At 49.9% G+C, this 13,278-nt stretch overlaps 5 protein-coding genes across 5 annotated transcripts; 3 read left to right on the top strand and 2 right to left on the bottom strand.

The window, feature by feature from the left end:
* Window positions 1-142: 142 nt before the first annotated feature.
* Window positions 143-670, top strand: HO133_002215 (uncharacterized protein; the record flags this gene model as incomplete). Its single annotated transcript, XM_037293142.1, has 4 exons — window positions 143-189; window positions 240-298; window positions 355-510; window positions 573-670. The coding sequence occupies 4 exons, from the start codon at window positions 143-145 to the stop codon at window positions 668-670; spliced, it is 360 nt and encodes a 119-aa protein (XP_037150795.1).
* A 58-nt stretch (window positions 671-728) lies between these two features.
* Window positions 729-1,578, bottom strand: HO133_002214 (uncharacterized protein; the record flags this gene model as incomplete). The annotated part of the gene is made up of 3 exons (XM_037293141.1): window positions 729-910; window positions 976-1,443; window positions 1,503-1,578. The coding sequence occupies 3 exons, from the start codon at window positions 1,576-1,578 to the stop codon at window positions 729-731; spliced, it is 726 nt and encodes a 241-aa protein (XP_037150794.1).
* Window positions 1,579-1,778: 200 nt separating this feature from the next.
* On the top strand, window positions 1,779-5,432 carry HO133_002213 (uncharacterized protein; the record flags this gene model as incomplete). The annotated part of the gene is made up of 5 exons (XM_037293140.1): window positions 1,779-1,868; window positions 2,057-2,084; window positions 2,138-2,231; window positions 2,286-4,720; window positions 4,777-5,432. The coding sequence occupies 5 exons, from the start codon at window positions 1,779-1,781 to the stop codon at window positions 5,430-5,432; spliced, it is 3,303 nt and encodes a 1,100-aa protein (XP_037150793.1).
* A 1,507-nt stretch (window positions 5,433-6,939) lies between these two features.
* On the top strand, window positions 6,940-8,980 carry HO133_002212 (uncharacterized protein; the record flags this gene model as incomplete). The annotated part of the gene is made up of 3 exons (XM_037293139.1): window positions 6,940-7,378; window positions 7,434-8,194; window positions 8,249-8,980. 3 exons carry the CDS (start codon window positions 6,940-6,942, stop codon window positions 8,978-8,980), a joined length of 1,932 nt encoding a protein of 643 aa, XP_037150792.1.
* Window positions 8,981-9,453: 473 nt separating this feature from the next.
* On the bottom strand, window positions 9,454-13,252 carry HO133_002211 (uncharacterized protein; the record flags this gene model as incomplete). The annotated part of the gene is made up of 18 exons (XM_037293138.1): window positions 9,454-9,506; window positions 9,779-9,854; window positions 9,924-10,076; window positions 10,134-10,153; window positions 10,206-10,284; window positions 10,337-10,522; window positions 10,570-10,704; window positions 10,751-10,911; window positions 10,960-11,051; window positions 11,101-11,281; window positions 11,333-11,478; window positions 11,530-11,657; window positions 11,703-12,434; window positions 12,500-12,651; window positions 12,707-12,757; window positions 12,813-12,875; window positions 12,923-13,135; window positions 13,198-13,252. 18 exons carry the CDS (start codon window positions 13,250-13,252, stop codon window positions 9,454-9,456), a joined length of 2,676 nt encoding a protein of 891 aa, XP_037150791.1.
* Between the last annotated feature and the right edge of the window lie 26 nt (window positions 13,253-13,278).

The following is a 13,278-nucleotide window of genomic DNA, read 5'->3' as shown; positions in this document are numbered from 1 at the left end:
AGTGCGTCATTTTAAGCTTCCGAGCGTTGAGATTGAAAGCTCCATACGAGTAATCAACAGAACAAACTCATAAGATCTTTCTTACAGTTTCCCTCCGTCTACAATCCCTCTGTAATACATTCAAGATCACCAAACCACAACCATGTCTTCAGATCTTATGGATACCGAAGCAGGCGGTGAAGGCTCGCAGTACGCAGTTCCCAGTGTTGACGTTTAGCAGCAGCTGACCATTCAACCAGATACGAGTCAATCCAGACAGTCACAGAACCCCACTCTAAGCAAGGCGGACAAATGGGTGGTCAGTTCAATCTCAACCTTGGTAGCAACTAGTCAATACTCAAAACACAACTTTAGAAGAGGAAACTCAGCCAGATGCCGTGACTTCTCAACAAGAACAGCAGAAGGCTGAGAGAGGAGCTAAAACAGCAGAGAACGTAAGGTATGGACAGACAATCTCAGAAGGGGGTATGGGAGGCAAGACTACAGAAGCTGGAGGAAGTGCGAACCAAGGTAGGAGTGGACTACACGTAATATGCTATGATGCTAGGAAAACTGCTGAAGCGTGTCTGCAGACGGATTTGGACCATTGGGCGCACAGGGAGAAACAGAAGATGCTGAAGAGTCCAGGCGGGACCAGGGCTACGGGCCAGGATCTGGCATTGGAGCATAGGGTCTTTCGTGATCTCGAAGAACCTGAGGTAGTAATGGGCATCTTACTTGTGCTGGCTCTAGGCAGCAGTTGGAGTTGCAGCGGGCAAACTCCCTGGCGTTGAAGCTGAGATTCTCCCTGCCTTTATGTCCGCTGGTAATCTCCTCCAGGGTCTCTTCATCTCGTCCAGCGTGACCCCAGCTTCCACTTTCGTAAGGCCCATGACAGGTGGATCCCCCTTCTTCACGAATTCATACAGTCCTGGCCCCATTATTAGCATAAAGATCTTCAATTGCAAATGGCAAAGAAGAGACTTATGATCATACCGGGCAACTTATTCCCTGCTAACCTCATTGCATCTCTGACCACCTGCTCATGGAGCTCTCCACTGATCTCGAACACGATCTGTGATACTGCGACCCTTGCAGCCCAGTAGTCAAAACTGCCTTTTCCCTTGCCCATCCTACTCTCATTTCCACTACTATATACTCCGGTATTCGCGGCTACTCTGGTATATAAACGATATCTCTCCCCTCGTAATCTTTTCTTAATGGCTTCTGCACCAACAGCCAATTGTTGAGATGATATTCTTCGGTCATGATCTCGCATGCGCAAGCCGTAGTCGCCCCACACCACTGTTGTGCCTCGGGTTGAGCCGCCAGTGGGGACCCGGCAGCGCCCCTTTCGGTTTTTCTGAGTATGGCCACGTTTCGGAATCAGCCAACTCTGAGCATGTGAAGTAGCTGAGAAGGTGCGAATGGCCGAAGGAGTAATCGAGCAAGATGTGGAGAAACCTGCGAGATATGAGTATCAGAAGTGGGAGGCGGAAGTGGATGCAAGGATCAAATCTTACGGAAAGGAAACCGAGCTGATGAAGGAACTGTTCGCAGCGAGCAAGGCGACAGTACAGGCAGTGATCGAGGCTTCATTGTGAATATCAATCGTTTGATTGGGGAGAGAGCGAACTTTCTCTCGACAAGGCAGCAAATTAGCGTGTGCACAAAGCTCCGCAATTCTTGGCGCTAATTTATGATAGACGCGAAGCGCGTCTCCAATACTGCACAATTCAGGCGTCATCACCTTGATGACCGTCTACCTTTTTCTCTGATCTGTTAAAAAGCCAGACAATATGCCCCCAGATATCAGAAGCTTCTTTGGTAGCAAGGGAGGCCAAGGTACTGCTTCCAGTCAAGAGCAATCAGCATCCAAAGAAGCAGCTGTAAGTAAAGACACCTTTGCCAGAACTCCACACTTCTGTTCACTCCGACAAGGGTTGTTACACGGTAGCTGCGATTGACTGTTTTCTCATCTCGTTACTTAGTCCTCTGCCTTCCGGCCCTCTTTGTGCTCTTTCTCGCTTGAATAAGCCGTGGAGTGCATGCTAACCTGGCTTTCGCTCGCCCATAGATGAAGGACAAGAAACCGAAAAGAAGAGGTACGCTTCACAAGACTGCCAATGGCCCTGCTGTGGAAGCTCAAGTCAGCTAGGAAAACGAAAGGTCCTCAGTGACAGCGATGATGATGTCCAGGTCCAGCCGGCCAAGAAATCAACACCCAAGAAGGTCCCCCCGCAGAAACAAGTGTGAGCTTGCAACACAAGCTTCATGAAAGTTTCAATTGCTAACGAACACTCTAGCCAGAGGATATCTCCCGTCGGAGAAGTCACCACAACGTCAGATTACTTCGCTTCTAGCGGCAAATCCAAGCCGACTCGCTCTACGCCAGCGAATTCGAAGGCCCATTCCGAGAAGAAGGTCCCCCAGGATGTGAAAGCGCCGTCCACAAAGTCTACGCCAAAAGCCAAAGCTACGCCAGAACCCGCATCAGGCACAAATGGCAAGACGCCATCTCGAAAGAAGAGTAAGCCAGACTACGTGGAGGTACATGAGGACGAGGAAAGTGATTTCGATCCCAAGATCATCAAGGATGATGCCGACTCCGGAGAGGACATCTTTGTAGCAGACTACAAGACTGGAAGAAAAGACGCAGAAGATGCCTACGAAAGCGAAGACGACGAGGATCAAGTCGTTCAATTATCCCGGAGAACTCAAAAAGGAGGCAATGGAGCGTCATCCAAAAGGCATGCTAGTGCTAGCGAGGAGGACAGTGACATCCAAATGAAGGATATTCCAGAATACAGAGATTCCAAAAGCAGCACTAAGGCTTCGAGAGGGCGAAAACGAAAGTCTGTTGAATTGGAAGATGATGAGGAGGAAGACTTCGCGCAAGTCTCGAAGAAGGCAAAGGGCTCAAGAGCGAAGTCTCCAGCCAAGAAGGCTAAACCAAAAAAGAGCCGCAAGAAGGAAGAAGAGCCTGAAGTAAGAACAGCCGTTGATGATATTCTCGACAGTATCAAAACAGTCAGAGCGCCGACGCCGCCGCCTCGCGAAGAGGGGAAGAAGTTCAACTTTGCCGCTTTCAATGCAAACCGAACCGAGGCACCACTCTCTGGAGCGTCTGTCGAGCTCCCTGTTGGCCGCGAAAATTGTTTGGCTGGACTGACCTTCGTTTTCACGGGCGTACTCAACTCATTAGAACGCAACCAGGGTCAGGACCTCGTGAAGCGCCACGGAGGGAAGGTCACCAGTGCCCCAAGTAAGAAAACAAGCTTTGTCGTGCTGGGTGCGGATGCAGGGCCCAAAAAGCTTGAGACCATTCAACACTTTGACCTCAAAACCATCAATGAGGAAGGATTATTTGAGCTGATCCGTAAGTTACCCGCTCACGGCGGTGATGGAAAGGCTGGGCAGCAGTATGAGGCAAAGAAAAAGCAAGAGGAGGCCAAAGTTGAGAAAGCTGCCGCAGATATGGTTAAGCAGGAGCGTGCAGAGGCCAAGAAAGCTGCAAGCACTACTGCTAGTCCTCAACCTGCTTTAAAAGGCGACATCGACGGCTCCACAATTTCTGATAGTCGCTTGTGGACTGTCAAGTACGCGCCTACAGCTATAAGCATGATCTGTGGCAACAAGGGTCAAGTCGAAAAATTGGAGGCTTGGTTGAGGGCATGGCCTATCAACGTGAAGAGCAAATTCAAGAAGCCAGGCAAGGAAGGGTGGGGTACGTTCCGTGCCATGATCCTCCATGGGCCCCCTGGAATAGGCAAGACTACAGCTGCTCATCTCGCCGCAAAACTTGAGGGATACGACATCCGCGAAAGCAACGCTAGCGACACTAGGAGCAAAAAGCTGGTCGAGACCGGACTGAAAGGTGTACTTGACACAACATCCTTACTTGGCTATTTTGCGGGAGACGGAAAGAAGGTGGATGCAGAAAAAAAAAGACTCGTTCTGATCATGGATGAAGTCGATGGCATGTCCGCTGGTGATCGAGGTGGCGTTGGAGCTCTGGCAGCGGTTTGCAGAAAGACCAACATCCCCATCATCTTGATTTGCAATGATCGAAGATTACCCAAGATGAAACCATTCGATCACGTGGCCTTCGACCTGCCTTTCCGGAGACCAACCGTTGATCAGATTCGTCAGAGGATCATGACGATCTGCTTTCGAGAGAAACTGAAGGTTCCTCCGAATGTTATCAACTCATTAATTGAAGGAAGCCACGCCGATATCCGCCAAGTCATCAACATGCTGTCGACGGCCAAGCTGGACCAAGATGCAATGGACTTTGACTCTGGCAAAGAAATGTCCAAGTCATGGGAGAAGCACGTCATCCTCAAGCCTTGGGATATTGTTAGCAAGATTCTCGGAGGAGGTCTCTTCGCTCCGAATAGCACAACGACACTGAACGAAAAGATAGAGCTCTATTTCAATGACCACGAATTCAGCTCCCTGATGTTGCAGGAAAACTATCTCGGAACCAATCCAATGTTGTCGAACACATACAGTGGTAGGGAAAAGAATCTCAAGATGCTCGAGCTCACGGACAGCGCGGCGGAGAGTATCAGCGATGGGGACCTTGTCGACCGTATGATCCACGGATCTCAGCAGCAATGGGCTCTCATGCCAACTCATGCTGTATTCAGTTTTGTGCGGCCTGCTAGTTTCGTCGCTGGTAGTCAAGCTGGAAGCCAAACTAGATTCACCTCCTGGCTAGGTAATAACAGCAAGCTAGGTACGAGAATTGGCATTCGCTGTCACGCTCCACGTCATGCTAACAACGTTCGTCAGGCAAGCTTATGCGTTTCGTCAAAGAGATACAAGGTCACATGCGCCTTCGAGCTTCTGGTGACCGGCACGAGATCCGCCAGCAGTACCTTCCCCTGCTATGGTACCGGCTTGTGAAGGAGCTTCAGTTACAAGGCAAGGATGCATTGGGGAGCATCATCGATCTTATGGACAGCTACTACCTTACGAAAGACGACTGGGATGCAATACTGGAGCTTGGTATTGGTCCGATGGACATGGAACAGATCAAGATCGATACACAGGTCAAAGCCTCGTTCACGAGGACATACAATCAGGTGTCACATCCTCTTCCCTACATGAAGGCAAGCTCAATCGTTGCCCCAAAGAAGAAGAGCAAGGAGAGGCCAGACATTGAAGAGGCTCTGGATGAGTCGGATTCGGGGGTGAGCTCTGGCGGCGAGGAGGCAATTCTCGATGATGATCAACCCCTGGATCTGAAGAAGGACAAGTACGTTGCAGCTCCGAAGAAAAAGAAGCAAGCAGCGGCCAAAGGAAAGAGGGGGGCTGCGAAGGGAAAAGGGAAAGGAAAGGCCAATGAGGAGAGTGACGAGGAGCTGGACGATGAGGATGATGGGAGCGAGGACGTCAAGCCTCGAAAGGGTGCCGGTACAAAGGGGAAGGCGAGGTGGAAGAAGTAGGAATGCGGATGCTGTGCTGGAATTGCTGCACGGAGGTATGGGTGAAGCAGCTACTTCTGGCTCTATTGATGAGCTGAACTTTGTAATCTCTCGCTGCCCGCGCGTACATGTTTGCATATGCTAAGAGCATCCAATAGTAGCTGCAGGCGATGGCTATCCACGTCCCCCTTAGAGCCAAGGCGACATCTGAAGTGTTTGTTTTGTGGTAGCCTTTGTTCTGTGCGTTGGAGCCTTGTTCAAGAGTCAGTCGATTGCGCAAGCCGTGGCGCTATTGCCGCTTGGGGCAATCCTTGATGACATTCGCCCATGGTGGCCCTGAGTTGCAGGACGGATTTTTGGATTTGCTCTCACGACATGCGGCGCGGCATCAGCGATGGCGTTTGAAGAGCTCCATGAATCGCGGTGGGCCGGAAAGTTCCCACGGAAAGGATTTTTCGAGTAGCTACTTATTGCTGCAGCAGTACGGACGGATCCTTTTCGCAATCAGACCCTTAGAGCGAGGCTGTGCCCTCCCCCCCCTCCCCCTCTACCGGGTCCTCCATTCTATTCGTTTGCAGAAGATGTTCGCTGTTAATTACGAGTACATTAATCAGGAAGACAGAGTCACAAATGCTTCGATTTACCTCTGTCGTGAACCAACACCACTGTGCCTTTTTTGCAAACATCTAGCATACGGGTGATGTTGAATAATCATGGATGACAGGGGAGCAGAGTTGAATTGCGAAGGCGCTAATGGAGGGGACGAGGGGTGGTGGAGAGGCCGACGAAGCTTTCAGAGTCTGAAACATGACGCTTTGATGCGAATGATGCTTGCTAGGGTTTGAGACTGAACATTTGGGGGTCGCTCGGGGGGTGGTGCTTTAGGGTGCTTTAGGGTTCCTTAGGGTTCCTTAGGGTTCGAAGTCAGTGAAGTTAGGGTTCGAAGGCTCGTAATGAATGGTCCACTCACAGTCATCCCTTTCCCTTTTCTCGCCTACTAAGTACCTACCTTAAGAGCAATAGACTACCTTACGTATTTAATTTAATTTAATTCCCGTCGAATAAAGAAAAATCCTAAAACACCAGCCATGCCGCCCATGCCGCCCATGCCTCGTACCTGCAGATGATGAGAACTTACCGTACAATTAACTAGTTATAGCATTCGCAGATCTCGCAATGGCAGGCTGGCAGCATGCAATGGTCCATCCGGGGCTGTGGGGTCAAGGGTTCCTCAGAAATTCCCTCACCTTGACTGGCCTACCTTCCCCCTTCCCCCTTCCCCCTAGCATTCTTCCAACTGTTGGACGCCAATCCATATTCACTCAGATCTCCGACTTGCCCGAGATACCGTACGTCGTCAAGAATCTACCCCCATCACTTCCACAACACTTTACCCCCAATATACCAAGAGTCTCGGACGTCGCGCGCTGCCTATGCTCTCGCCAACGGGACTGCAAGCGGTGATACGGGCGTCGCGCTGGGCTACTTGATTACTTCTCCGCTTTGACTTCTGTCAGAGTCCGCAAGAATGGGCTTCGACCGCTGGAGCGGCTCGTCCGCCACGAGCCCAGAGATGAAGACGCATTTTGAGCCCATGGAGTACGATGAAAGGAACCACAGCATTGCTCCATCCACCAGGAAACTTTCGCTCAACGCAGCCGATCTCATGCGCCGCAACGCATCTGCCAAGTTGGCCAACCCCTTGGCTGGCATAAGTCATGCAAAACTGGAGGAGATGGGAGCAACATACGCAAGGAAGCATCACATTGGGGACGAAGAGGATGTCAGGGCTTTCCGAAAAGGCGCCGTCCTTGCCCAAGACCCTCGCAGATTCGCCCAGGTTCAGGGTCTGACAGGAATGGAGTTGGATGTACTTCAAAAGGAGTTCGACAATCGCTGGGCCCAGCCTAAGCTCATGTATATTGTCATCATACTTTGCTCGACCTGCGCCGCCGTCCAAGGAATGGGTCAGTGACATCTATCTGCCATCATGCACCAACCTTCCAGCTGACCTGTGAGCAGACGAGGCCGTTGTCAACGGGGGCCAGCTATTCTACAGGTATCAATTTGGTATTGACGGCAAAGATCCGCGCTCAACATGGCTTACCGGCTTATTGAACTCTGCTCCTTACCTTTGTTGTGCCTTCATTGGATGTTGGCTAACCACGCCTTTTAACAACCTCTTTGGTAGAAGGGGTACTATATTCCTTACTTGCGTCTTCTCAGCTCTGGCTTGCTTCTGGCAAGGGTTCGTTAACACCTGGTGGCACATGTTTATTGCGAGATTCTTCCTCGGATTCGGTATTGGCCCTAAATCCGCAACGGTTCCTATATACGCTGCGGAGACATCTCCGCCGGCGATTCGAGGTGCACTGGTTATGCAGTGGCAGATGTGGACTGCTTTCGGTATCTTCTTTGGATACGTCGCAGATCTCGCATTCTACAGCGTGCCTGACCCACCAGGCATTGTCGGGCTGAAATGGCGTCTGATGATGGGATCAGCCATGCTGCCCGCGCTCATCGTCATCGCTTTCGTCTTCATGTGCCCCGAATCTCCACGTTGGTACATGAGCAAGAACCGGCATTACAAAGCATACCAGTCTATGGCCAGGTTGCGATACCAGAAAGTGCAGGCGGCCCGAGACGTCTACTATATGCACACTCTGTTAGAGGCTGAAAGGGAGATCGAAGCAAACCAGGGGAATCCACTGCTCGAATTGGTCAAGGTTCCTCGGAACCGTCGAGCGATGATAGCTTCTGAGATCGTGATGTTTATGCAGCAGGTCTGTCACGGCCGGAAATCTTTCTGGTGAAATATCTCACTAATATTGACATAGTTCTGCGGGGTCAACATCATTGCTTACTACTCATCCCAAATCTTCTTAGATGGTGGGTTCTCGCCCATATCAGCCCTGACTTCGTCTCTCGGATTTGGACTAGTGAACTGGCTTTTCGCCATTCCCGCGGTCTACACTATTGATACATTCGGACGGCGGAATCTTCTTCTGACAACTTTTCCGCTCATGTCAATCTGCATGTTCTTCACAGGTTTCAGCTTCTGGATACCAAAGGATACCATGCATACCACCAGAGTCGCCTGTATATCTCTTGGTATTTATCTCTTCGGCGTTGTCTATTCACCAGGAGAAGGTCCAGTGCCATTCACCTACTCAGCAGAAGCCTACCCACTCTATATTCGGACGGTTGGTATGTCCCTTGCGACTTCTACGACTTGGTTCTTCAACTTCGTTCTCTCAATCACCTGGCCCAGTCTCCAAGCTGCTTTTACCACACAAGGCGCCTTCTCATGGTACGCCGGCTGGAACATCGTGGGGTTCTTTCTGGTGCTCCTGTTTATGCCCGAAACAAAAAGCAAGACGCTCGAGGAATTGGACCAGGTGTTTTCAGTGCCGACACATATCCATGCTGCATATGGCTTGAGACAGATTCCGTACTTCTTCCGGCGGTATCTGCTACGGCAACACGTTGAGCCGGAACGTTTATATGACAATGAGGATACGGCAGAAGACAAGGACTTGGGCTATGACGATCCTGAGAGTCACACTTAGTAGGACGTCAAGCACCGGTACGGGATGAATTGTATTGAGTACTTTGGTCAAATGGAGTCAAAGGAAAGCTGGTGGACGGTGTCTGGCGTTTACCATGTCATGTTATATACCACTGTGATTACCTCTGCAAAGCTGAAGCTTTAGCAACCCTTACACTATATCCGCTGCATTGAACAAGGCATAATTCTGTATAACGGAAATATCCTGATGAAAATGGTTCTATCAAAGCGCAAGGGTGAGAGGGTGAGTTACCCCGAGTCCCCGCGCCTGACAACTCTTCGAAGTCCGAGGCCCACGAACAATTTTTCTGAATTTTCTGCATTGACAAAATTGTCGGCCACTGGTGGTGGAATGCCCGAACAGTGACAGATTCTCAGGCATGAAACCCAAACACCCGAACACATGCGAATATTATTGAAATAGGAGATTCAAATGGTATTGAGCAAGGGACGCACGAGCCAGGAGACGATAACTCACGTCGCGTTGTTCTTTCCTGCGATGTCCATCTTATCCATACATGCCGCATCTGTTTCACATATGCATTTGTTCTCTTGGGTGAGGACCCACAACAGCATTGAAAACTTTCGCTCAGGGTGCTCGGAGTCCAAGCATGACTTTCGGATCCATGCGATTAAAGCCAGCAGCATTCCGTACTTTTCTAAAGCCATCATGGATGCCACGACAGTCCTTGGTACTTCTGTTGGAGTACCTCATGCAAAGCTCCCCCATCCTCACAAATATTCGACAGCGCCAGTGCCTTCTCAGCCCAAAGCCTGCACGGCACATCTTGCGAAGTACAATAAAAGTCAATTGCGCGATTGAAGGTCGTTGTTGCAAGCCATTCGAGTTCTTCTGGTGGATACGGCTTTGACTGCTGTAAGGGTGACGAAATCACCTGTATCAGGTCATCCGAACTACATATCGAAGGAGTGGAGTCTCTCACCTTTCTCGCGTCTTCTGCGATAGTCACAGCTTGGTCGAGAAGCTGCACCGCTATGTCTCTTTCCGAAAGAGCCAATGAGAAGAGACATCTGATCCACCTAGAAAGCTTGTCGGTGCCGCCGTTATTGTGCTGCCAGGTGATGTTGATAATTTGCTGCAAAGGCATGAGTATCTACTATCTAACGATACACGTCGAAAATGAAACATTTACCTGTATCGTCGTGATCATTACTGTTCTAAGTGTCAGGTCAATTGGGCTTGGACAGTTACTAGGGAGGCTTGCCGTCACCTGGTGCTTCAGAAGAAAGCGTGATATCTGCAAATAAACCATATATTTTTGGATCTTCAAAATCTTGGGATTCCTAGACCCGCCTTTTAGCTGTGTGTCCAAACATTGCCATCGAATTTACACACCTTGATGATCTGATCCAAGCTATCCCAGGCTTTGAGCCGTGCGGCTGCCTCGTAATCAAAAGCCAAAAGACTTGCATACTTGTGCTGCAGGTCGCCTTTAGCGCCTCCCTCCAACCTGTTGACTTGGCCTTTTACGTCGACTCGAAAGTCATCGATCACCTTGCGCACGTTGGTATAGTGTTGGAGCTGACAACAGTAAGCTTAGAAAGGTACTAAGGCTCTAGTTTGATTACCTGGTGTTCTACATTATCTTCGCATCGGGCAAGCACAATCAATAATGAGCCGCACAAGAAATCGCAGAAAAGTCTTCGGAGAGACAAGTCTGCTGTCACGTTGAGGTCGATGGCAGCGGGATAGAGCCCAATGAACTGCACGATCATCAGATTTGAAACATCCGACACTTGTTTGACTTACTCTAAGGCAAGATTGCACGAGCCGCAGTGTTTGTTCTGGACTCCAGCTCGTGCAATATTTGAGAGCCAGATTATAAGTGTTTCTTGAGAACCAATCAAGCTCTGCCAGCGAGAAGAGGTCGTTCGCGGCACTGCGCCTTGAGGTTCTTGCCTGGGCAGCAGCTTGGGAGCGTCAGTATGTGGCACGCTACAAACATCAGACGTACTAACCACCCTCGAAGAGCTTGCATATCTCATCAATGCAATCTGTGACGTGTGAGGGAGGATTTTCGAGTTCGCGAATGAGAAGACGAGCGGTGCATCTGGAATCATTAGTAAATGAAATTAGGCTGAGAGTCATTGCTTGCATACCGAAGCAAAGCTGGAAGGTGGATTTTATTGGGAGCGTTATAACTGTATTTCTCAAGGACCCGCTGCAATGAGTTTATTATCTGAAGGTGGTCCCCCGTCTGTTGCGCTTCCAGGACACATGCATAGAGCAAAGTAGCGTCCTTACTTGAGGCAGTGCAGATGGTGTCAATGCATTCGGCAGCTTGTCATCGTCAACTCCACTCATCCCTAGAAAAGACGGGAACATAGTCACCTAGTCCTGAGTCACGACATCTCAGTGCGACCTTGTAGAGCACGTACATGGTTGACGGATCCTTCTTGTTGGGGGACGACATTTGCGAATATACCTCTCGGGCTTTCGCTTGGTCTGACATGCTCAGAGCGCAGAGTATTAGCTTCCTGAGAGCAAGTTAGGTATCATTTCATCACAAGGGCATTTAGACGTATCACCTTTGCAACTTCCCAACGTTCACTTCGCCGGAACTGCTAAATACTGGATGCAATGAAAGCCGGCACCAAGCTTCGGCAGTGTCATATGTCTCGTGATTGTAGCTCGCTTCTATGCGCTTCCACAAAAGCTACGGGCGTCAGCACAAGGTCTGCAAGTTTTCTATCGCACGTACTATCTGCGCTGCGTGCGTCGCATGGGGGCTTAGAGCTTTGGCAGCGCTATGAGCCAGGGCGTCAAAGACCTCGCTTAGTGAAGTCAGAACATCCAAGATATCTGTAGAGTTCGTGCAATTCCAGATGATGGTGATCAATACTTTCTCAATCCATTTCGTTTCTTCTGCACCTAGCAGTCTTTCGGAGAGGAGCGTGACGAGCACATGGTGCGCCATGAGCGGACTTCGAGAACTCAGCTTATGCACATGATGTAATATGGTCTTGACGTTTATGTCGGTAAGATAGACCGTGCAGATAATCTTGTGGAGGATGTCGCAGTAATCTTGGGCGGAGTGGGAGGCATCAGTCGCAAAAACTTCGAGCTTCAGAAGTAGGACGACTAGTCTATTCCCACAGTCCAGCTCCAGTTCGCGAACAATGTTCCATGCTTTGTCTTGGCTGCCGTCACTCTCTAGGTTCAGAAGAGCTCTGGCCATGCTGTGCATGATGCTGATCCGAAGCTCTCCAGCATCGCTACTCAGCAAGTCCTGACTTTGGTTCAAGAGTACGTTGTGGGCTCTTTCCAGCCAATGTACGGCCTCAGCCCATTGGTTATTCTTGCTTTGACTGCCACCGATTTCGAAGAAGAGATCGGCAAGCTCCTCCGCCGAAGAGAGTTCAAGATTGTTCGTATCAAGATTCACTTTGTTCAGCATGAGCTTTGCAATATCGAGACGACCTTGCCGCCACGCCTATAAGTTCGTCAGTGAGGCTAATCCCTCCACTGAATTTTCCATAGGTAGCCGGAAAGACTCACCAGAGCAACCCTCAAACTCAAGTATTCATTTAAAAGGCGACTGACAAGCCGGCCGTGCTCCTGCGAAGTTACATCTCGGCAGCCCTTTAGCCTCTCCTCGTAGAAAGCAGCTCGTTCGACAGCTATTTCAGCAAGACTCAACTGGCGGTTGTCTGCTCTAACATGAGCTGAGTGGTGAGACGATGGCTTGAATCGATGATGGCTTACCCAGACAGTACCTTGACGTCCTCAAGGAAGACTTTAGTACTCGAAGATCATCTGGCGCCATGTCAGCCCCCACTCGTAGTCTATCTTGACAAAATTGGATTGGTACTTGAAGCGGAACCTTGGGTGCATCGTTGAGCGCAGTCGAGAAGAAGAAAAGCGAAGACGCGAACTGTCTTGGTCAGCATGAGCAAAAACGCCTTGAAAGCGAATCCTTGCCCAAGCAGAGCAGTTCCCCATCTTCGACTGTGTTCTTGAGCTTCGAGGATAAATTCCAGAGTCTAGTCCCGCGCTTGTCAAGATCAACCCGTCTACTGGCTGCTAAAGTATTACGGATCGAGACTGCGGTTTCAATTTTATTGTAAATATCCGCTGGTAGAGGCTTTTCAGGACTGGCAGAAGTAAGATATTCTTCGAGGAGCTTCGCAAACGCTATACGTGCAAGTCGCTGATTAGCTAGTCCTCGAGCCAGTAAGTCCCGCAATAGAACTGACCGAGGATCGAGTGCAACGCATTCTCCTTTTCAGCTCGTTTGATAACTGGTGCCATCGTATTCGCTTTGCTGAAATAGCATG

The sequence above is a fragment of the Letharia lupina genome (genome assembly GCF_014066315.1).
Source record: "Letharia lupina isolate WasteWater1 chromosome Unknown contig_14, whole genome shotgun sequence".
NCBI lineage: Eukaryota > Fungi > Ascomycota > Lecanoromycetes > Lecanorales > Parmeliaceae > Letharia > Letharia lupina.
The sequence above is the reverse complement of the archived record's forward strand: the minus strand, read 5'-3'. Positions and strand labels throughout refer to the sequence as shown.